The sequence below is a fragment of the Carcharhinus amblyrhynchos genome, chromosome 2 (genome assembly GCF_965287045.1).
Source record: "Carcharhinus amblyrhynchos chromosome 2, sCarAmb.v2.hapA, whole genome shotgun sequence".
NCBI lineage: Eukaryota > Metazoa > Chordata > Chondrichthyes > Carcharhiniformes > Carcharhinidae > Carcharhinus > Carcharhinus amblyrhynchos.
This window is the reverse complement of record NC_137325.1, coordinates 12,526,989-12,552,640: the sequence shown is the minus strand read 5'-3', so window position 1 is coordinate 12,552,640 and position 25,652 is coordinate 12,526,989. Positions and strand designations below refer to the sequence as shown.

Genomic DNA, 25,652 nt, shown 5'->3' with positions numbered 1-25,652 from the left:
AGTATCCCCCTCACTTGACAAAGAGCTAATGCTGAGAATAGGAGGAAATGGGGAAATGTACTCAACAGCAAAGGGCAAGGAGGAAAAACTTTTCTGGGTAAATTTTAAATCATTCATTACCTGATTGGTAACTTCTAGGGTACTGGGGTTGTATGTGGTTACAGCATGTGTGCCAATTGAAAAGACTCGTTTATATCTAGAAGGGAAAGAAGACACATGGTTAGTTCAGTAATACACAGTTGTCAGTACTCCTTATACAAAAAAAAAGTTCTACTTCATTTGAACAACTCATCTAATAGTAAATAGCTACCACAATGGTTGTGAGATATTTTAAAGTAAAAGATTTTAATGCATTCAATTTTAAGGTCTGAAGTGCAACTTAAATGGGAAAAAGTATCAAGCTTAATACAGTCATTCCCACATGACATAAGCAGCAGACAAGTTTCAAGAGTACAGATAAATGAACACAAGTCCTGCAAATCCAAGATGATCCTCGAAGAATTTAGTCAGCCAGCGGCTGAAAGCAAAGAGCCAATTGATATTTGAGGTCTGATCCTATGCTCAGCGCAATACCTTGCATTCAGAAATCAATAATTTTGGGCTTCCAAATAAGGTCTTCTGAAAAACTGTAACGCTATGTTTTCCATCCTCCTAATAACCTGGAGATCAAAGCTGTTCAGTGTGATTGAACTGAGGTTCTATAGAAGTTTAACATTCTTTCTGCTTTTTGATTATATCCCTCAAGAAACTAACCTCAGTGCTTTGTTAAAAAGACATTTTTGATTTGATTTATTATTGTCACATGTACTAACATAGTGAAAAGTATTGTTCCTTGCACACCATACAGACAAAACATACTGCTCATAGGGAAGTGAGGGAGAGAGTGCAGAATGTAGCGTTAGAGTCATAGCTAGGGTGTAGAGAAAGATCAACTTAATGCAAGATAAATCCATTCAAAAGTCTAGCAGCAGCAGACAAGAAGTTGTTCTCGTGTCGGTTGGTATTTGACCTCAGACTTTTGTGTCTTTTTCCTGAAGAAGGTGGAAGAGAGGGAATGTCCAGGGTACATGGTGTCCTTAATTATGCTGACTGCTTTGTCGAGGCAGTGGGAAGTGTAGGCAGAGTCAATGGATGGGAGGCTGGTTTGCATAATGGATTGGGCTACATTCATGACTTTTGTAGTTTCTTGCTTATTCACCTGTATCAGATTCATGTAACCGATGAGATTTGTGTAACTGTACCCATGGATCTCTTTGTTCCTGCATCCTATTTGAGAAACCTCTCATTCTTCCAAACACAATGCATATCTCACTTATCTATATTGGAAGTTGTTTGCTTATTAATTGTACGTTCCTCATGTGGTGCATTTTGCCAAACCCCAAACTAAACTAAATCCCAATTTTGCATCATTCTCAAATTTTGAAATTGCACTTCTGATTTCAGATTTCCAACCATTTGTACACTGAACAATGGTTCTAGCATCTGACCCTTATGAAACAGGACTGCTCTTTGTCATCCTCAACAAATACTTTTAATCCCAACACTCAGTTTTGCATTCCATAGCTAGCCTGTTAACCATTCTGGTGCTAATCACAGCTCCACCTGATGATGTTAGTTCCAAGTCCACTATGTAGTACCTTCAAGTACATCTACTTTATTATCTCTACTTTTTCCAGAGAAGCATGGCTTTTTTTTTGAAAAATCCGTGAATATTAGGAAAGTTAATGGAGTCTTTATAGATCGCAGACCATTCAAGAAGCCAAATTGAGAAGATTTTAGATGGAGGGCTGTGGGACTGGTGGCGATTACAGAGATAGGGATGGGCAAGCCCAAGAAGAGATTTTAAAATCAAAGTGTTGCTGGGCTGGCAGCCTACGTAAGTCAGCAAATGCGGAACGGTGGGTGAACGGTAAGAACACAGAGGCTTGGATGATCTCAGGTTTCAAAGTGAAGTTCGCTACGAGTGTGTTGAATTAAGTCTAGGAGGCAATAAAGACATGGATGAGGGTTGAGAGAAAAATAAGGATTGGGGTGGGGGGACGTTGGGCAATGTTAGAGGAAATGATTCCTGAAAAGATAAATTTACAAGGCTATGGAGAAAGTGTAGGGGAGTGTGACTCAGAACAGCACCTTCAAAGAACCACCTTAGGCACAATAAGCTACGTTTTGCGCTGCATATTTGATTCCTAGAAGTGTGTATTGGTGCGAGTTAACTTTTCTGCACTTTCACTGGGGTCAGCTCCACAAGCAAAAAAAAAAATACCCTATCCACTGTTTACATGTTAGACTTGACTGAATATTAGTTGTCTATTTTACTATAGGGCTGCCACCCCCACACACGCGAAGTGTAGGATAATGGATTAAGAATTACTACAGGTGGACTTTCCTTCTCTAAAAGGAGGTTCAGATAACTACTACTGGCTCCAGCCCTACTATACTGGTCTGTATGGCTCATTTGTTTACTAGCCACGGTTAAATGTGCTTAGCCATCAAGGGAACCAGGCATTGCATTTTAAAGTTAATACTGCAGGTTACATATTGAAGACAATATTCATAGTGCATGATAAAGGGACACACTGAAGACACCTTAAGTTCAAGTAGCTAATTGACTGCACTGGCCCTGATCCCCTCTTGCAAAATGCCACCAAATCCCCATCAGTGCCAAGTACTGAAAGAAATTCAAATCAAGGGATTTATAGAAAAGTCTGAGAGATGTCTAATGAATAGATATTTAAGCATTTTGCGATTTAGCACTTAACAGTACCTCATTACAAATAATTAAATCTTTAGGCAAAGTTCATTTATTAATCACAAGTAAGGCTTCAATTAACACTGCAATGAAGTTACTGTGAAATTCCCCTAGTCACCACAGTCCGGTGCCTGTTCGGGTTAATGCACCTAACCAGCACGTCTTTCAGAACGTGGGAGGAAACCGGAGCACCCAGAGGAAATCCACACAGACATGGAAGAATATGCAAACTCCACACAGACAGTGACCCAAGCCAGGGAGCAAATCCAGGTCCCTGACGCCGAGAGGTAGCAGTGCTAGCCACTATGCTACTGTTTCCTCCCATATGAGAGTCAACCCATCTGCCTTCCTACAGATGGATCTTTTGACTTATTTTGGATAAAAAGTGTAACCTGCAGAAACAATTCCTCTCAGGCTCAAGCTAGTCCTCAAGTAATTACTTGAAGAGATATTGGAAAAGGGCAATGTTCAAGGTGAAACACCTAGAGCATTTTTTTTAATCAAAGTGGGAGAATTAATGGATATTAAAGATTAAAGTGTTTGGATTAAAGAATAATATGTCTAAATTCTGCTCCAGAGGAGATCACAAATTCTTACAGGATGTTGATTGGGCATGTCAAATATTAGTCAACATGACAATCTTTCAGCCAGCCATGTTAAGTCAGCTCACGGGCTAAATGCATCAACGAGGCTCGAGAAGTATACATTGACTCAAGTGTTCTAAACTTCTGTAGTACTAGAATAAATTCTACAGCAGTTCTCAGTAGAGGTCCCAACAATTTTGTTAGGCAGTAAATGGGGTGCATGTTTAAAAAATTGTACATTTTAAATGATTTTGAAAAGATTTACTTAATACAAATTCCCATGCACTCAGCTAACCAGAGTAATCACAACTCACCTGCTTTCCATCTAGCAATCTGATAGTCTAACAGCAGCTCAATGCTTAAATAACAATTACTCAATGCACTGAACTGCAGTGGTGTCAATCAACACAATCTAATACTCATTGCAGTTTATTGATTCTCTTGCATTTCTTACCTTGTACAACAATAAAATCAAGGAGGTTGTATAATCATGCATTTCACACTTCTGACACTACAATTGCAATTTAATGAACTATAACTCAATGGGGATTAGAAATTTGTCAATGACAGCACTCAGCCAGCAAATTAGTCCCAACAGTGAAACTGAGGAAAAGGCCAGAGGACAATTTCCAGGACAAGGCAATTACAGAAGCTGCAGAATTGTAGAGCACTGGGGTCTCTGGTTATACTTTGCACCACTTTGGTTGCCAGTTACAATCAAAATTCTTTCTAGTCCACATTAAAGCTGCTTTATACCTCTGCAAAGTGAATGACAATGTTGCACATATATTTGGAAAAGAAACTCCTTTATCCAAAACTCTTGGAGCTGATCATGTTTCAGATATTCTCAGCTTTGGATCTGATATAGCTACAGTATATATGGCAAGTCCAGGTCTCCTCATATGACAATAGCTCAAGCCTAAACTAGCTGCAGTCTATGAATTGTATGTTTGTTTCTCCATTTGCCAACACTCTCGCACCTTACTTCTTACCTGTTGACACTTATTACAGCTGTAATAGTAATTGTTCAATTGCCTCACAGATGCACCACAGACAATTTTCTACAACAACTCCATATTCTTGGCACATGAATAATACTTCCTTTTCCTTTCCTGACTATTACCCACAGGTACTGCAGCTGTATAGGGCATTGGTGAGGCCGCAGCTGGAGTACTGTGTGCAGCTTTGGTCGCCGCACTTACGCAAGGATATTTTGGTCTTGGAGGGAGTGCAGAGGAGGTTTACTAGGCTGATACCGGAGTTGAGGGGGTTGAGCTATGAGGAGAGGCTGAATAAGCTAGGCTTGTACTCGTTAGAGTTTAGAAGAATGAGGGGAGATCTCATTCAGACATATAAAGATGATGAATGGGATGGATAGGATAGAGGTGGAGAGACTCTTCCCGCTCAGAAAGGACAGTAGGACTAGGGGGCACAGCCTCAAGATAAAGGGGGGGGCGGTTTAGAACAGAGTTGAAGAGGAACTTCTTCACTCAAAGGGTGGTGAATCTCTGGAATTCTCTGCCCGTTGAAGTGGTGGAGGCTGCCTCGCTAAATATTTTTAAGACGCGGGTTGATGGGTTTTTGATAAGTGAGGGAATTAAGGGTTATGGGGAGGGGGCGGGAATGTGGAACTGAGCCACGACAGATCAGCCATGATCTTGTTGAGTGGCAGGGTGGGCTCGAGGGGCTGGATGGCCTACTCCTGCTCTTATTTCTTATGTTCTTACATATGTTCTTATGTAATAGTCAGGAAATTGTCAGGTAATAGTCAGACTGTGAATATGTCTTCTGACATATTCACAGTGGAATAAAAGCACTAAATACCCACAAAATCACAAGGCAAGAGTATCGGACTGTAAACAGTAGACAGATAACTAGACTTCCTGTGCTAAAGGCCCAACAGCAAGGTTCATGTTGGCTCGGGTCACAGACTTCGCATGCAAAAAGTCAACAAGGTTCGTATCAGTTCAAGATTGAGTCCATTCAAAAAAAATACACTTTCTGGAAGTACAGACAAAGGATATTCAATGACATTAAATATATTCAACATCCAAAGATGTGCAGGCTAGGTTGATTCCCCATGCTAAAATTGCCGTTAGTGTTCTGAGATGCAAAGGTTAGAGGGATTAGTGGGTAAATATGTAGGGATGTGGGGGTAATTCCTGGGTGGGATTGTGGTCAGTGCAGACTCAATGGACTGAATGGCCTCTCTCTGGACTGTAGGGATTCTATGACATTAGACCAAATCAATTACTTTTGCTGTGTATTGTGTACTGTATGGGCAGTGTGGTGGTTAGCACTGCTGCCTCGCAGCACCAGGATCCAGATTCGATTCCCGGTTTGGGTCACTGTCTGTGTGGAGTTTGCATGTTCTCCCTGTGTCGCCGTGGGTTTCCTCCAGGTGCTCTGGTTTCCTCCCACATTCTGAAAGACTTGCTGGTTAGGTGCATTGACCTGAACAGGCACCAGAGTGTGGTAACTAGGGGAATTTCACAGTAACTTCATTGCAGTGTTAATGTAAACATTAACTCGTGACTAATAAATATACTTTAGTCATCAAGATGCAAAATGTTAGTAAAATTCTGAGTCATCATTTGAAGTCCTGTTTCACATTAAACAGTATAATGATGACCCATGACACAAAAATCTGAGTACAAGTGAGAAGAATTTAGTATGTTGCTCTGTGGCCATGTCGCCAATTCAAGAATGTATGCTCTTTTCGGGGGGGTCGCAGAAAGGACAAGGCAGATCTCTCAAATTTGGCCAACTTAGTACTTCCGCAGTGTGGGCACAATGCAAAATTTCAGCACCCTAGCATATCCTTCAGCAAGTTTACATAATCTCCAACTGCTTCAACAATTTGTATATCCATTATGCACTGGCTTCTTCAGTCAACAATGATTTACGCTGCATTTTAAACAAGGTTCATAAACACTTCCTGCAATTAAAAAAAAACTGCTTAAGCTATGTGAAAAACACCACACAAACTAAAATAAAAGCAAAATAGTGCAGATTCTGGAAATCCAAAATCAAAACAAAGTGCTAGAAATATCCAGCAGGTCTGGCAGAACCTGTGGTAAATGAAACAGGCTGAGTCAGGTGGAACTTGGTTATTACTAAAGTCCCCAAATGTCACTGTGAATTAGAGTCTTGCAGCAAAGATTTAGCCCATCGCTTTCTGTGCTGACCCGTGGCTTCATCACCATAACCCTGCCAGTTAGTCCTCTTCAAGAGCATATCCACTGCCTAATGAAGGTTGCTTTAGAGTCTGCTTTCGCCACCCTCTAGAACATTTCAGTCTCCTGAACCTTCCATGTTCCAAGGTCAACAATCCCCAGCTTCCCCACGCTCTCCACAGAATGGAAGTCCCTTCCTTTAAAGTGAATCCCCTCTGAACCCTTTTCAACGCCTAGGCATCTGATCTCAACCTTGCGATTCAATATCGCAACCAGAGGCTTATCCTGCAACTTAAAGGTTTAGGTGACTTACTTATTTTAGTACCCAATGCTCCTACTCCAAGCCAAGCATTCCCATATGCTTTCTGAACCATTTTATCAACCTGTTCCGCCAAAAAGGGTTGTAAATATATTCCCCTGGTCCTGCTGCTCACACCTTCCTCCTAAGTATTTAGAATTTGCCCTTTCCAAATTGTTGCCCCCAAACTGTATCATTTCACATCTGTATGCATTAAAATTGCATCAACCTTGTGCCCTCCCATTTCACCACCTGTTTAAGCCCTATTCCTGGTAAGAATCATTAACTGCAATGAAAACATAGAAGACTAAAACTAGAAATGAAGACGTGTATTATCACACTCGGATACAACTGCCAGACTAGGGTCTGGTCAGGTAGTGAAGGAGTCAACACAAGGAAGTAATCGAGTTGAACTCATCCTGATGTCAGCCCATGACAGCATTGACAGGAGTGCACATTGCAGAGTTCTGCAAACAAAGCCCTGTTTTCACATTCAAAGCTTGTTAAATCATGTAGAATGGCACTACTAATGTGCAAAATGAGACAAGGGCCCAAAATTAAACATCCATGCAAGTGTGGACCACCAGAAGCACAAGTGCAAATTACCACAATCTGTAAACTGACAGGCTGACACATCCTTCACCCAAATCACTGTCAAGGTAATTGGTCAATTCTATTTCAAAAGGGAAATGGGATTGCAGAAGGGCCTATAAGCAGTAGCACTAGGTCTACATTTGCATATCAGCTAGCAATCTAGTAAGATTGTAACACAGGAGATTACACATGGTGAAACATGCTGCAATGGATCTGATCAAAGTGCTACAACAAGGTAGTAGGCAACTGGACAAGAGAAGGAGCAGACGCCTTGAACATCCTCAACTGTGGTGGAGCCAATACACAAGTGTAAGAGACAAGGCTGAAATGTGCATCATTAAAGTATTACATGGATGATCCTACACTGCTTCCACCAGAGGTCTTCACTATTGCTAATGCCAGTTTCTAGTCAATTATGTTGGCCTCATATGATATTAAACCACTGCTGAGGGTACAACACAGTAAAGGCTATGGACAAGCTCCAGTTCTAATGCTGAAGATGTGCACATTCTGCACTAGAGACAGCACCAAAGCTAGATGCCACCACACTTGACAGTCATCTACCCAAAATAGAAGACTGTTGAGTTAGGTCACATCTAAATAAAAATCATAAATTTAGCTCAGTCAATTACCACCCTATCAGAAATACAAGTGATGGGAAGAGTTAGCAGTGATGGGCAACTTTGGCTAATGAGTGAGTCACACACGTGGACATCCTTCATCTCAAATTAAAATCAGGTATGTTCACTAACTATGATCCTTAAATAAAATTGAATACATTTAATATATACCAAATATTTAATTACAAGTTATAGAAAATTCATTCATATGCTATCAACCTCAAGTGGCAAAATAAATATTTATGCTCGAATGGACAGAGGGACCACGTGGCTCAGTCAATGTTGCTGGAATCCGCCTGCACTTTACGTGCCCTTTCTTTACATGCATATTATTTCAATCATACCAGTAGGGAAAAAAGCTACGTGAATGGAAATCAGGGAAATGTGGCAGTGGACAATAGTCAATGTCTTATGGGCTGCACTCAATCCTGACAAATCACATGTTGACCACTGAGCTAACTGAGGTCAAGTGACATAAATAATCTACACAGACCCTCAGACTGCATTTCACCAGAGGCCTACTGGTCTCCAGACTTCACTGCAGTCTTGATCCAGACATGACAGCAGGATAAATGCTACTGGAGAGGCGAGCATGCTGCCCAGCAACATTTGACCAATTTGACTAATCTCGCAAAACTGAAATCAATGAAGAGTCAAAAGGTCACAGGGATTGAGCCTTTACAGGGAGGATGTTTGTTCCCTATAACGTACTGTCACCTGGTATCTAGTTAGACAATTGCATTTCCCGGACAATAACGGCCCTCCTGTTGTCAGTATGGGATTCAATGATGTTACAAACGCCACATGTCCTCATCGGTCATTTTGGAAGCTGAATAGCACTCAAAGGCATAATTAGACGCAAAAGAAAACCCAATTATTTTATATAGAATAATAGTTTTCCAGAAAGACCTACTTCTTACAGTTTTTTGTTACATCAAAATAACTATCTTGAGAATCTTTGTGAAATTTCCATTTGCAGCACTGATGTATCTATCCAGAAATAAATACATACATAAATACAAATATCTCCACAGGTAGATTCAGTGGAAACTCATTCCGTGAAATACATCAAACATTGATCAGCATCTTAAAACTAAGAGGAGGAAACAAAAGTAAACAACTGATATTTAGTACAATCGGAATCCTATTTTATCTTGTAATATCACTGTCATCTCCTCGGAAATAAGCCTGTGGAGGTGTGATTGGTCTATTAGATTGTTGACAGGGAAACTGCAAAGTCAAACATTAATCAATGCGTAAAGACAAGTGGTTAGACATGACAACGAATAGAGAGTGCTCAAAATAGAAATTTACATCAGACAAAGCAAGCAAGTGGTTTGAACTTGACTGTTGCATTTCAAAAGATTACAAGTGGAGGCAAACTAGTGCAAGTTTACTTTTAAATATTGTAGCCATAAAATATAAAAGGGCTTGATCAATTCTGGGAATATGAACTTCTGAAGGATTGTAGAACACAACGTAAGATCGAATGGAAAAACAGATTTAAGAAAACATTAAAGGCTGTCTCTGTGTGGGGTGACTGGTGAGATCTTGAGTGTGGAAGAAGCTGGACCTGTGATCATCACTTTGCTGTTTCAGAACACCACAGAGCATCATGTGATAAAGATACTGGAATTTGAAATCAGAAAATACGGTGCCAAAGTGGGGTTTAGCGCGAGTTTACTCAAGCCATTTTTTTTTTAAAATTAGGAAACACTTGAAAAGTATCGTTAACTGTGTAACGGTGTTCTTGTGTTTTAGGTGTTATTTTCTTCCCCACTTCCCCCTTTATTCCAAATAAAATGTTTTTAACTTTAATACATTTCAAATGATGACAGTTGGTCCAAGTGTTACTTCTTGACTTCAGAAACTCCTCATAATACACAAATTGCAAAATTGTTCTGGCAGCTGTTTCAAGTTTCCCTTTGGGATTTGGACAGCCTGGCACTTACCATCTGCCATGCCGGTCACTATAAATGTGAAGTTCCAAACATCATACCCAGATAATGGTAATCTTACTTAAAGAATAACTAATCTTCAGTGAAACTCTTTAAATCAGAGAAAGTGATAAGACATTGTATAAATGGAACATTCTTTCCCATGAACAGCACAAGTATATTCAATTGCTGATGAAAACCAGTGAAGCTATTTAAAAAGCTCAGTAGTAACTAAACCTTTTAAAAAGTGTGTGAACAGTTTTCTTCAATTCAGAACAATTAACCCAGTATCATCAACAGTACTTACTTTCCCCTCCATGAGTGTTTTGTTGTATAGAAACAGGCCAAATCCTTGTTTTCTTTGATGATATTCATTTTGAAGTGACCTGAAAAATAGATTACATACAAATGAAAAAAACTGAATGTACTACAAATTGTAAACCAATATTAAAAATATATCAGAGGAGCTCACATGGCCAATGCATTAGTGAAAAACAAAAGGACAAAAGCAATAAATGTATGTTTTGCTTAAGTACCGCTGTATACAATGTTAGCTGTCTCCTAAATGCCACAAAGTTCAACTGTTAAGTGCATTCACATTCAAATATCAGAGGATCATTTCCGTTGGTGGAAAGTTTCTGGAGCCAATAGGAAATTATTGACTTTGATAGTGATAGAAATGCCTCAGTTCCTTTACATAGATTCCAGTGGATTGTCTATGGCATTACAGTGGCCTATTCAATACTTCAGTGGGCAGGATGCGGTTCTGGCAGAGAAGAGGGAAAACAGAAAAAAAGTTAAGTCTTAGTAAAAGATTTGGGAAGAGAGTCAAATGTGATCAAGTGTTTTTGAAAATTGCTTCCTGGCAAATAAATACTTTCCTTGCCCTCCCACCATCTCCACCCCCAACAAGTACAGATAAGCATGGTAATATGTCCCCTCAGATAGAGTAAAAAGTCTGACAACACCAGGTTTTAGTCCAACCTATTTATTTGATAATATACTCGCAAGCTTGCGAGTGTATTATCAAATAAATAGGTTGGACTAAAACCTGGTGTTGTCAGACTTTTTACTGTGTTTACACCAGTCCAACGCCGGCATACCCACATCATGCCCTCAGATAGAATCATAGTATAGGAAGCATTTCCTTGGACTTTCCTCATTAATCTGCAATTTCTTTGCCATCCAAAAAGTAGAATTTTACTCATCTTGGAAAACTACTTTTGAAACCATCCACTCTTTTCCAATTTCTCAGCTCCCCTTTGATCCTTCTGCCAGTTATATTAGAAAATGATTATTCTATCAATGGATACCTACTTAAGTATTTTCTGTCAGGTATCACAAGTTTCAGGAGTTTCCACTTTACCTCATTTTGATACTTTTAAACAAAACCATGCACTGTTACAATAATGATTTCCTCATTCTTTGTGCATCTTCCCTTTCACTCACTTATCAGGTGTGCAGGGACACAGGAGCATAGCTTACAAACAGGAAGTCTTCCAATCAGTGAATAGGCTGCAAAGACTAATGAAAATTCACAGTGGTTCCAAAATATCAAGGGAGGCTACCCATATTTTCCTGTGTTGAAAAATTCTCATTCCGATTGCTCGGTTCCTGGGAATTGTGTCGGGAATGCTAGAAGTCAATCAGAAAGAGAAAACAGCTCAACAAGAGAAGTGCATGGCAGAATATTGAAAAACATGGGATGATACAATTGAGTTGACCATTTGCTATTGAGCTGTTATCTGGCTGCCTGTTTTGAACTAGTGTAGCTTGAACACTGGAGTGTAGATCTTTTGTCCCACTTTCTGCTGGTTTCCTGTTATTGAAAATGAAATTTGAACCAACAGAAAATGTGAATAGGTACAAGAATGAGGTTTAAAACATGCTAGACCCAGGTTTGAGACTATTTTTGACCTAGTAAACACAATGCAGTAGCATGTATTGCATTTGAAATAGTTTTTGGTTTTACTTATCTTTACAGAGAGCAATTGCTTTTTATGATTTTTACTATGGTCATCCCTTCCCCTTTTCTCCCCAGTAAATACTGACCCCTTGCAAATGTTGATGTAGCCCAGAGGAATTCCTGTCCTAAATTCTAAGGAACTGCCAGTTATTGTTGTGGAAACCATTAGTAGTTGAGTCAGCAAGTTTTGGAAGTATAGGGGAGAAATACAACAATATATAGAACTGTTAAACCCATCATGCACAGTCACCTATCTAGTCTCAAGTGGAAATAAAGCTTGCAGACTCAGATGTATTCATGGACCCTAATTTGCCAAGATATTCAGTGAACTGAGTTCCAGTCAGATATCCAAGAAAACCACTGAAAGTATATGACAGACAAATACAAATGGGTCAAGTTTCAGTGCTTTATTATGGGTGCTGTTGGCAATGTAAAACTGCAGGACAAACAGGATGCTCAAGTCCATTAATTCTGCTGTTCAAACAAGTATCTTCCAGCTTAGAGTGTGCAATTTATCAGACAACGCAAATCAGCTCGACTGCTTTCTTTATTAGGATGCATTGAGGAAAATCAGTCAAAATGACCCCTTGCTCTACACTCAGCCACCAGAAAAGACTTTATAACATCCACAATCCCTTCGTCATTTTAAACAGCTGTTGAATTACCTCTACCTCTAACTACCATAATTTTTTTGATATCATGCTTTGATTGACATTTCTTCATCCTAGACACTGGTGACTCTAACTGTATCTTCCATTACTTCAACATCTAACCTATAATGTGAAGCAAAAATAGAACACAATTGGAATATTGTTCACTAAGATTTTGCATAATTATCACCTTTCTTTATAGAGTATGTGTTCTTGCCATAAACCCCATCTCCCATTAGCTTTTCTTATAGCCTTATCGATTGATGGTATTTTTAATGTGAACCAGTAACCCCAAATCCTACTGTTTCTCCAAGTCATCCAGCCTATCAAAAGGATTATTATTCTTTCAATAAAATATACCACCCCTTACATATCATTGAATTCTGGCTGCCACTTTTTGCCCATTTGCCCCATCAGTACTACTATCCAACTTCCTCCAGTCTTCAATGATTTATGAGCACACCACTCCTAGGCTTTTACCAGGTGAAAAGCAATTAAACAGGATCATTGCCCCCTCTAGGCTGCAGCTGTAATTTGCTCCTTCAACAGATTTCCTATGCATTAAATCTGCTCTAAACATCTACATGGCATTTTCACTTTCCAAAACGCAATACATCACATCTACTGCATTTCCCCCATCCAGCATACACATCACCTCCAACACAATCTTCCTTTGAATCAGTGCTGGTTGTTAATGTTATCAAGTTCACCTTGTTCAAGTACAAACAACTCCCCACTGGCAAATGTTATGCAACTTAGTTTTTGTAATTAGCATCAACTTAGCCATAACGACTGCTACTTCTTCCAACCCCCCCTCCCCCAAAAACCCTGTATGTGTGTACACATTGTTCAAAGGTTCTTCACTGATCATAAAGCTCTCTGGAATGCAGTGGTCATGAACAGTGCTCTATTAATGCAAGTCTTCTTTCTAACAGGAACAAAGCCACACTAGGACAAAACAGTTCAAGAATCTCAGCAAAACGAGAAAATTGGGTAAGGATACAAACATTATGGTGCTCACACATCCCAAAAATTAAAAGAACAACAGCAATAAAAGCAGATAACTGTTGCAAAACATAGCTAAGTTGACTATCTAAATAGAAAACGAAGGTTGGAGCCTGGTTGTTGTACTCACTTGCCTGTGGTCAGGTGGTTCAAGATATTGTAAGCAATATTCAAATGAAAGAGACAATATTTGACCAGCTTCCTCTACTACCAAAGTTTATTTTAAAGCAATTTACAAACCAAAGTTGGATGAAATAAAACCACACTAAAATAGTGTCCATTTTAAAACATGCAACAAGAAGCTTATCTGCAAGTTGCAAAGGGACACGCTGCTGCCACAAAGATCAACTTTGTGTCTAGAATTATATTATGAGGCAATGATCCATTTTTAAAAACAAATGTCATTTTAAAATAATTGCAATTTAAATGCAAGGGGATTTTTAAAATGCACCGGCTGGCATTAAATTGGGTAACCTCAGATCGCTAAAAGACAATGCACAATTTGCTTTTCATTGCTGATAGATGCAAAGAACTTGGTAATTGAACAAGTCTGGTTTTCCACTCGTGTCACAGCAATCCTGTCTTAATAAGGCACCACATTGCAACTTTGGCATTCAAACAACAACTTGGTGCTCCATAGGAAGCTCTATTCATGCCTTATGAACGGTATGCCAGGCAAAGATTTTGAAGATGTAAGTGCAGCATTGCTTCAGCTCACATTTTTACAAATTGAGTAAATGGCACAGAGAGCCAATGGCCAAGACTCATGTCCAATGTGATGGGATGTATTCCAGCATGGAGTGGATAGTGCTCGAATTCCACCAGGCTTTCAGTATAAAGTCCAGGACAGTATTTTGCAGCAGAAGGCAATCTGCCTTTGAGGGACTGAAGTTGATGATAAGCAGACCACAGTTTTCCTGGAATTATTCAAAGTTTGACAAAAGATACAAAATAAAAATGCTTTACCCCTCCTTCCCCCACACATGTAGTAGCTGCAAAGCAAATTGCAACATCAGAGCAAGGTCTTGCATGATAAAGATTCAGGGAAGGAGCAACATTTCACACAGCTCTTATGAAACACCAGGATGTTTAAACAGGAACAGGGCCCTCTCATGTCAGTGGTGGGGGTTAAAGAATGTGCAAAAACTATACCTAAAGTAAGAGAACTTTATACCACCTAGGAGACTGAAGATAAAAAGAAAGTGTACATGATTCAACATGGTTTGTGATTTGGAGGAATGATGAAAAATGCGTTAATGTAGTCCTGGTCACCAAGTTAAAAGCTAGATCACTTTCACACTGCACTGATGCAGTGGATAAAGTGAATAAAAACAAATCACTGATTCACAAAAATAAAAATGCAACATGTGGGCAGCTCTGCAGCATATGATATTTAAATTTTGGTTTCCAAATTTTGGAATCCAAACTCTGATGCAGTCTGCAGATTTGACGGAAAGTTGACAAATCCGGACCATAAGCCCCGGAAATGTCCTCTTGCATATTTTATTTAACTATTCAGGGTGGCACAGTGGTTAGCACTGCTGCCTCACAGTGCCAAGGTCCTGGGTTCAATTTCCAGCTTGGGTCACTGTCTGTGTGAAGTTTGCACATTCTTCCTTATGTCTGCATGGGTTTCCTCCCACAATTTGAAAGACATGCTGGTTAGGTACATCGACCCAAACGAGTGTTAGAGAATGGGAATTTCACAGTAACTTCACTGCATTATTAATGCAAGCCTCACTTATGACTAATAAACTTTATTTTTATTACTCAGAAGTCTAGGATTGTTTCCATTGAAGAGGCCTAAGCAATACTGATATTTTAAAAAAGGGAAATATAGGTCCAAACCCGGAACATACAAGCCCATTAGTTTGACCAGAATAAGCCAGAAGGGATCATTTGAGATAAATTGCGTGACCGCCCCAGGGGAAAGGCTCAGTACAGAATTTTAACAGGTTTCACCTTCTTAGAGAACAGTGATTAAGAGTGCCTTAGGGTTCAGTGTTATTCTTCACCTTTTTATTAAATGATCCGGGGCAAGACTTAAGGAGAAAACACATGCAAGTTCGCAATTGACACAAAGATGCGTCAAAAGCTTAGATAAGAAAACTTATTCGAAAACTATATTCAAAAGGAAGATCTAGATGTGGAAAAAACGGGTCCACATCTACCAACTATCATTTAATGTAATGAAACAGTGCTATTCAGGTATTAGGAATACCTAGTTCAAGTATAGTGAACTTGAGAAAAACCTGGATTTTAGTTCATGAAGCTTGAAAATCCATGACCAGCAAACAGACCGTCAGGATGATCAAATGTACAAGTGTGTCCAGCTTTGGCCCTCTTTTGGTGGGTGTTGGAGGCTCTAAAGAAGATCACTAGCTCCTTACCTAACAACCGCATACGATAATCAGGTGTTTGAGTGTCACAGGACATGAACAAACTTTACATGGGCTAATTATTGCTGGTAGCGGTCTTGTGTGTCCCCATCCTGGCTGCTAATCTTTGAAGATCTATTTGATATGTTGATTTGTAAGGACCATAATCTTTTGACTTTACAAACCTCAGAGTATAATACTTCACAACTGTATGTTACACTGAAAACTGAGTCACACATTAGTTTTTACAGGGTGAGGATATTGTGTTTCTGACACTTGCTTCCAGAGCTTGATTCCAGATTGTGATTTATGCATTACCACAGTCCTCCTAGAAGTCCAATAGTTCCATTTCTACAGCAGACGTTTCTGTACCAAGAGATGGATCGAATAACCATCGCTGACCATGTCAATCATGAATGGGTTTACAAGAAAGGTAAAGCAGGACCTCTGTTCCTGCAAGGCATCAAAACTGGCTGGAAAATTATCAAGCAATCCATCTGTAAATTTTGGAATGTGTTTGCTCTCCTTCAGAGATGGGGAAGTGGTTGAAGGTTTATGACAATATGTCTCTTTGCAAAAGCATTACTTTATTCTGGAAGTTGAAAACAATCTGGGCAAGGGTATAAATAATCTTACCCTACCCCTGGAGTACCAAGTTGAGAGTTACAGACGTTTCATAATATCCCAAGCAGGAGATCTTGCATCCATTTATCATGGTCCAACTGTGGACAGGAGAAAAGCAATGGTAGGTTCCAACATTCCCAGAAACCTATTCAAGACAGCACTGGTTAACAACCTCCACAATGCAGTAGAAAGACTCATCGTCAAGCTCCTGTTCAAGATCCAGCTTTTCAATAAGTTTTCAACTGTCAGTGAGTCTTCCCATTCAAGTGGATGAAATTAACAATTTCAAGAACTGTTTTTGTAAGCTTTTTGTACAATGAATACAGAGAAACTCCAGAAATTTGGGATCACTATTAAACCCACATTTTCCCCACCATTGCAGATGTTCCATCCAATGCAACACAAGTTCACCCAATGGTGCATCAGCAAATAGGGTTCCTTAATGGTGAAAACAAACTTTCTTCCCATTCTAGCTTAAAATTTCTGTTTTCATAGTTCTGCTTCTCACAATTTGACTTTGTCGTTTTCATTCACAAAATTTAGAGTTGACAAATCTAAAGCTAAGGACAATTTATGTTCATTAACCATAAGATAGACCATTCCCGGCCCTGCCATTCCTGATTACCACATGACTGAACCTTCATTAAATTGCTTCTCTCATTTAGGTCCTTCCTTAAATAAAGAGGCTAAACGCTGCTAGATGTGGTTTCACCAACACCATACACAACCGTAGGAAAACATCCCAGCTTTCATACTCCATTGCTCTTGCAGTAACATTTCATTTGCCTTCCTAATCACTGGCTACAGGGAGAATGTCTCCTCTTGTGAGGAAGACAGTCACCACTGAAATAATACGTCATCAAGAAATCCAATAGGGAATCCAGAAGAAATTTCTTTACCCAAAGAATGGTGAGAATGTGGAACTCACCATCACAGGGGGAGGCTGAAGCAAATAGTATAGATGCATTTAATGGGAAACTGGACAATCACACTGAAGGGGAAGGTTACGGTGAATATACAGAATTTCAAATTTGTTAAACCTCAAGGAGGCCATTCAGCCCATTGTAGCTGCAACAGCTCTCCGAATGAGCGATTCACCGAGTGCCATTGCCCCACCTTCTCCCATAATCTTGCACTTTCTACCATTTCAGGTAACAGCCAATTCCCTCTTGAACACCTCGATTGAACCTTGATGAGAAAAGATGGGAAGAGGTTTGAGTGGAACATAAACACCAGTATGGAGAATTTGGACCAAATGGCCTATATCTGTGCTGTATAACTGATATAATCATATAGCACAACGTTAGGTTTATAGCATGGAAAAAGACAAGCAGAGTACAGAAAGTGCAATGGAAAAAAAATAAAAGGGGCAAAGGAAAGAGAAATATAAAAGCAATTCTGGCATAAAGGTCAGTCAAAAGAAAGGATGACAGTGATCAGGGACTTAAAAAAGATCTGCCTGTGGAAGCAGAGTACATGGCACTAAATGGAGGTCTTGGCATCTTATACTGTATGGTGATTATGTTATTGACAGAACACAAGTGATAATAGAATCAATGCTCTGTCCTTAAACAGAATCCGACTAGACGGAAACAATCTGCAAAATTACATAATTTGATGTACGGTCATGGTTTGCATCTTTCTGGTTCCAATAAAAAGCACAATCAAAACAACAACGCTTGAAATTGTTTGGAAATTTCAATTGTTTCGGACTATTTGGGTAACAGTGTCTCAGATTCAAAGGATGTTTCAAAACAATATAGGAAGTTAACATTTTGTTGCTGAAAAAATCACTAATTTTAAATAAAATTGAAACATTTAATAAACATTTTTCTACTTTTCATGCACTAGGATAACGGAGGCCATCACAAACAATGACTTAGCAATAAAACTGATGCTGTATTTAACCTATTAAAGCAATCCAACATAGGCCTGCACTTTTGCAACCCCCATTGTATGCATGAAGTCAATGCTTAACACACACCACCAAGCTAACTATAAAAAGCCTTTCAAACCTTAAATCAATGTTCCGTTAGTGTCTCTACACACTAAAGCCATGGATATCACCAGAACCTGGGGCTCTGAAATGGATTTGGCTGCTGAAAAGAGAAGTGCAAACAGCCTGTTTCAAACATGCAGAATTACAAAATCAATTGCAGCAAAACAACAAAAAAAAATGTACAATGCAATCCTCACAGAATCAGAGCTGAGAAGGAACCCATTCAACTCACCACATCTTCACTCTGAAATATCTGATTAGTATCTTTAGCTCTTTCCGTAGATTTTTTCTTTGATTATATCATCCTTTTGAAAGTGACCATTGATTCTGTTTCAGGGATTGCATTCCAGATTGCAACAATTTGCTGCATAAGAAAAGATCTCATTTCCCCTCCCTGGACTTTTTGCCTTTGATCTCTCCAGCTTGGGTCAGTGTGTGGAGTTTGCACATTTTCCCTGTATCTGCCTGGGTAACTTCCAGACACTACTGTTTCCTCCCACAGTCCAAAAATATGAGGGTTAGGTTGATTGGCCATGCTAAATTGCTCCTTGGTGTTACGGGATTAGGGCCAGGGTGGGATTGTTGTCTGGGCTGAATGGCCTCCTTGGTTAGGTGCATTGACTCAAACAGGCACCGGACAGTGACAACTAGGGGAATTTCACAGTAACTTCATTGCAGTGTTAATGTGAGCCTTACGTCTGACTAATAAATAAAAACTTTACTTTCTTTTCTGCACTCTAGATATTTTATGATTTTAAAATGTGTCCTCTGGTTATTGATCAATCTGCTGGTGAAATGTTTCCCAGATTTACTCCTTAAAATCTTTTACCAATTTTTTAACAGTTAAATCTCCCCTTAACCCTTCCCCACTCAGGAGAAAGTCCAGGTTTCTTTGGCCCCTCCACATAACTGAAATCCATGGTACTTCTGCACCCCCTCACCAAGAGTTTGGCATCCCGCCTGAAATGTGCTGCCCAAAATCTGATAATATTCTGTTCTATTTGAAGCGCAACCAATAATTTATGAAGGTTTACCACAACTTCCTTGCTTTGTATTCTATGCCTATTTATAAAGCTAAGGATCACATCTGCTTTCTAAAAAAAGACAGCTACATGAACTTATCCTGTCACCTTTAAAGATTTATGTACATCAACTCCTACGTCTCTTCCAACACCCCCTTAAAAATTACACCATTTAATTTTTAAATCGACTGTTTGCATTCTTCCTTCCAACATGCATCACTTCACACCTCCCAATCATATTGCATTCATCATTTACTGCCCCCTTCAGTAATATGAAGCAGCTCTCCCATAGAGAGCTGCTCGCATCCTCCTCCTGTTTATTAAAATTTGTAACTTTCATCAGTCACAAATTGAACTCATATCCTTGATATACAAGGACAGTTGACATTAAAATTCAAACTCAGTCAATGTTGCAAACACCAAATTCATCCTACTCCACGCCACTCCTGAAAATAGCTGGCACTCAGTCTATTACTTCTCAATACTTTCCATGAACAGGATCCATCCACATTCACCATCGATCCATTGCTAACTTTCAATTTCTCCAGTAATACTTTCAACTCTACTTTCCCTTTTTGGTCCGTAGCTGGTTTTGCATTTCTTCTGTTTTCAAAAGATTTACTTTTATTTCCTTAAAAAAGTACTGAAGAAACAACTGACTGCCACCAACTTGCGTTTAATTGAAACCAGAGACAAAAATACTCAGCCAATTGATCTAGCAATGTATTAAAATAGATCCCCAATGATCTACCATAACAAATAACAATGCCATATTAAATCTAGTTCATCCATCACCCCATACCGTCAACCTTCACCTGTTAGCTCCCTACGGATGGGGAAAATATGCAATTTGAAATCAGTAAATTTCTTCACAGCCTTGTTCGTAAGCCAGGTGGAATCTGGGATCAAAGAAAAACGGCCAACAGAATAGTTGCACCCACTCAGTGGCGTTCTTTGCCAAGTTGGTTGAGTGGGATCAGGAAGCTACTGGTCAGGCTGGGAAATGCATATCTGGAGCTGCAAAGTGCCATAAGCACAGATTCCAGTCTCCTCACGAGCAAAGTCTCACTTCCACCCAGCCAAGTCCTCCACTTGTTGCCTGCCTCAATCATACTTTCAGTGGCTGCAAAAACCCCATGGAAAGCAAGAAAACCTGAGCATGACATGCAGAAATTGACAGGCAATACAATGCTGAGTGAGACACGGGATAAAGGCATGGAAAGTGCAAGGAAATGAAAAGTTAAGCCAAATTTAAATAAAGAAAAAATAAAAGTGGGAAACGGGGGGGGGCAGAGTACAGTTCCTTCATTTTTCTCCACAGAAAGCCAAAGACAAGTAGTGCAGAACGTCCAGGTTCATCTTCATGGGTCATGTAATCCTATCTTACGGTAGATCATAGATGTCACTGTCTCCAAGACAAAGTTGCAGGATCAAGCCCCACTCTACAAAGTTCAGCACACAATCTGTGCTGACTGCCGCCGTCAAATCAAGACCGTATTTATACGCTCCAGGTGAACGTCAAAATCCCATGACACTATTCAAAGGGCAGAAGGTTCCGCTGGTGCTCCGGCAAACATTCTTCTGAACCAACACCACCAAAAAAATGGATTATCAGTTCAATTGATCTCTCTGCTGCTTGCGAGAGGCCTCGTCGGAGTGCAGCTTGGCTGCACGCGTCCGCCGACAAAAGTTTCAACACTTTGCTGTCTGCCGATGGGTTTCGCCGAGGTCGTAAACAGCGCGGAAATTTTTGCATTTGTCTTAAATTTCCTGGGCTCGCCGATTTCCTCGTCACGCTCAGCCGCACATGCAGGCATTAGCGTTCCCGTTCTGCCAAACAGCAGCACACAAAAAAAAACATTGCAAATGTCCATCGCACAGAACACGAGGGGTTTTGGGGGGGCAGAACAGGAGCGAGAAATAGGAAGAGAGAAAGAGGACAAAAGTGAGAAATGAGAGAGAAAGGACAGGAGTAAGAAATAGGAGGACAGACAGAACGAGGACAAGTGAGAAATGGGAACAGAAAGAGAAAGGGCAGGAAGAAATAGGGAGAGAGGGGGACAAGAGTGAGAAGTAGGAACAGAGAGAAAGTAGTAAGAAATAAGACAGGAGGACAAGAGCGAGAAATAGAAACAAAAAGGGCAAGAATAAGAAACAGAGAGAGAGGGACAGCAGTGAAAAATGGGAAGAGAGGGGGGACAGGATTAAGAAATAGGTGCGAAATATGAACATAGAGGGAGAGAGAGGTGGATGGATGTGTGTCTGGGCTCAGATGATTGAGATTGGCGTTGTTTGTGTAAAGTGATCACCACTGGGAACCCCACTACTGAGAGAGCAGGGCTCGCCAAAGGTTGGACTTGGGGCGCTGAAGCCACAGCCTTTTCCCCTCAGCACTCACTCTAGGGGAGGGGAGGGGTGGTGACAGGAGTTGGGTGAAGATGGGGGCCCGGCCGGAGCCACTGTCACCACCTTCCTCCCTCTCTGAACAAACTCCACAGAATGTAGACCCGGGATCCATCACCGCTGCCCTCTGGACGTTTACCTGGTGAGAGCGGGAAGGAGGGAGGTGGAGGAGAGTTGCCGGGCTCCGCGCTCTCAGGCCGTCCAGTCGGTCAGTCTGCTCCCGCTCCTCCGGGCTCCTGTCGCCTCCCTCTCTTCCTAGGAAGCTGCCATTTTCAGACGGCCGGCATCGCGCATGCGCCCTGCCCCCCGCCGCCGTCACGGGACCTGCGCCTGACCGGAAGTTGACCTGTCGGCAGCGGTCGGAAGTTGCGTCATTTCAAAGCGACGGCCCGGCTCAGTCGTCGAAAAGGAAAGGTTGTTTGGCTGTGACGGAATCCAGCATTAAATATGGGACTCTCAGTCATTATTTGAGATGTTAACCCAGCTATGACTGCAACACTATATTCTGCATCCTTTCCTCCTCCCCTGCGTTAAAGTTAAAAAGTTTATTTATTAGTCACAAGTAAGGCTTGCATTAACACTGCAATGAAGTTACTGTGAAATTTTCCTAGTCGCCACAGTCTGGCGCCTGTTCAGGTCAGCACACCTAACCAGCACGTCTTACAGACTATGGGAGGAAACCGGAGCACCTGGAGGAAACCCACGCAGACCTGGGGAGAATGTGCAAACTCCATATAGTGACCCAAGCTAGGAAACAAACGCAGGTCCCTGGCACTGTGAGGCAACAATGCTAAACACTGTGCCATGCCATATGTACTCTATGAAAAGTATGTTTTGAATGGAGCTAGCTCATGTTAAATTGGTCTTTCTCCACCTCCTAGCTATGGCTGTAACACTACATTCTGCACTTCCCTTTTCTATGAACAGTATGCTTTGATTTATAGTGCAAGAAACAATACTTTTCACTGTATACTAATATATGTGACAATAAATCAAAAAATCAAAACATCCCATTGCGAGAAACTAGAAAGGGTTGTAAACGTAGCCCAGTCCATCACGCTAACCAGCCTCCCATCCATTGCTTCCGTCTACACATCCCACTGCCTCAGAAAAGCAGCCAGCTCAATCAAGGACGCCATGCACCCCGCACATACTCTTCTATTTTCTTACATCAGATCACTTACTGACTAGCTTAGAATAGCTTCTTCCCTATTGCCATCAGACTTTTGAATGGATCAACTGCTATATTGAGCTGCTCTTTCTCTACACCCTTGTTATGACTGTAACACTACATTCTACACCCTCTCCTCCCCTATGTACTCTATGAACAGTATGTTTTGTTTGTATAGCACGCAAGAAACAATACTTTTCACTGTATCCCAATACATGTGTCAATAATAAATCTAATCAAAGCAAAACTGTCCATCTGTATATATAAGACCCAGGAATATAAATATAAATTTGAGAGTCTGGGTTTGTAATTGTTTATAGTCATAAAATATGAACTTCTAATTAGGAACTTTTTTCTTGTGGTGAAAAGGCAGCTGTTATTCAAGAAATAAACACTCCATTTATTTGAAATCTACCTGTTTTAATTTCAGTATCTATCATTGAAGAGGGCAGCTTCCTAACTAACAATCCTATTCTATGACAAAGTCCTTGTTTCGTATTCAAGTTACCTAGCAACATTATAATTGCTCCATTCTTCACTCCCAAGTTTGTGCAGTGGCATGTCCATTGAAATTAGGTAGGTAGAATCTCTGAAAGGTGTAGAGTGTCATCATATTCTATCCTTCCGCCCTGTCTCTCCCATACCTTCCCCACCCTATGTCATTCCCTCTTTCTCCTTGCCATCTCCAGCCCTATCCCTGCTGTCAATCCTGTCACATTCCACACACAATCATTCTCTCCAGCCAGGCTAACTCTGTTGTTGGGCTCCTCTCTTTTCTATTGTTCTCGTTCTCCTACAGTACCAGCCCCACCCCCCGCTGCCACCATCAACAGTTGGCAGCTATATGTCTGTTAAGTGCTCTAGTCCTCTGCATGTGCCAGGCACCACCCACCAAATAAACACATCAACATATGTGCCCATTAAACTGACCAACTTAAACAATCCAGACAGACAAGAACTATGTATATTATAGAGATAAACATGAAAAATGTTGGAAAAACACAACCTGAAAGGTCATGGACTCAAAATGTTAAGTCTGGCTCTCCACTGATGCTATGATGTGGAGATGCCAGCGTTGGACTGGAGAAGTCTCACAACACTAGGTTAAAATTGAACAGGTTTATTAGGCAGCACAAGCTTTCGGAGTCTCGGTTCTTCATCAGGTGAGTGAGGACTTGTATTCACAAACAGAGCACATACAGACACAAACTCAGCACATACAGACACAAACTCAATTTACAAGGTAATGGTTGGAATGTGAGTCTTTACAGGTAATCAAGTCTTAAAAGTACAGACAGTGTGAATGGAGAGAGGGTTAAGCACAGGTTAAAGAGGTGTGTATTGTCTCCAGCCAGGACAGTTAGTGAGATGTTGCAAGCCCAGACAAGTCGGGGTTACAGATAATGTGACATGGAACCCCAGATCCTGGTTAAGGCTGTCCTCATGTGTGCAGAACTCGGCTATCGGTTTCTGCACAGCGACTCTGCGTTGTGTGTCATGAAGGCCACGTTGGAGAACGTTTACCCGAAGATCAGAGGCAGAATGCCCATGACTGCTGAAGTGTTCCCCAACAGGAAGAGAAACTCCTGCCTGGTGATTGTTGAGCAGTGTTGATTCATCCATTGTCATAGATTCTGCATGGTCTCCCCAATGTATCATGCCTCGGGACATCCTTTCCTGCAATGTATCAGGTAAACAATGTTGTCTACTGGGGAATTAATAGTTAATAGTGGGTCGTTAGAGATAGAGCGTGCAGAGGGAGAGTTTATAGGCAGCAACTATTTCTTTTAAATCTTAGAGGGAATGAATGTTAGTGTAAGGAGAAGGAGGAGGCCATCTTGCTGAGTTGAGGTAAGGTATAGGAGGTGGACTGCTGCTTCAATCTTCCAGGACAATGGTTGCTGTGGAAGGATAATGACACTGTGAATTGGGTAAGGTAGCTGGAGAAAACCTATGTCTGTGTGAGAGTGTTGGGAGGGATAGTGCTGTTCTAAATTCAAGATGGGTAAAGGAGTATTCTCTGCACAGGAAGAGTGGGGAAGACCATCATTGTCAACTGGAGAGGGTTTGGAGGGAAATCACATTGTCTGTACTTTTAGGACTTGATTACCTGTAAAGACTCGTACTCCAACCATTACCTTGTAAATTGAGTTTGTGTCTGTATGTGCTCTGTTTGTGAACACAAGTTCTCACTCACCTGATGAAGGAGTGAGACTCCAAAAGCTTGTGCCGCCAAATAAACCTGTAGGACTTTAATCTGGTGTTGTGAGACTTAGTCTCCATAGATACTGCCAGACCTACTGTGTATTTCCAGCTTTCTTAGTGTTTATTTCGGTTTTCTAGCATCCACAGTATTTTATGTTTGGTCGATTGTGATAATAGATGTTTGCATAAAGTAGTCCTGCAGTGCCTCCTAGTTTTAATTAAAATCAGGAAAAATGCACAGCAGTCTCTGATGGGGACCAATAGTGCCACA

General features: G+C 40.6%; 1 protein-coding gene across 5 annotated transcripts in view; it reads right to left on the bottom strand.

Moving 5' to 3' along the window:
• The window catches only part of dnajc13 (dnaJ homolog subfamily C member 13), a 128,787-nt gene extending 106,505 nt beyond the window's left edge, over positions 1 to 22,282 (bottom strand). For 4 of the 5 annotated variants that reach the window (XM_080202253.1, XM_080202271.1, XM_080202280.1 and 1 more), the window contains exons 1-3: positions 22,145 to 22,282; positions 10,266 to 10,344; positions 121 to 196 (exon numbers count right to left, since the gene is read on the bottom strand). In XM_080202253.1, the coding sequence (XP_080058379.1) occupies positions 121 to 196; positions 10,266 to 10,333 (144 nt within the window). In that variant the 5' untranslated portion in view covers positions 10,334 to 10,344; positions 22,145 to 22,282. Of the gene's footprint in view, positions 1 to 120; positions 197 to 10,265; positions 10,345 to 18,596; positions 18,681 to 22,144 lie in introns of all 5 variants that reach the window. The other variant, XM_080202262.1, reaches the window with a different exon arrangement.
• Positions 22,283 to 25,652: the final 3,370 nt, after the last annotated feature.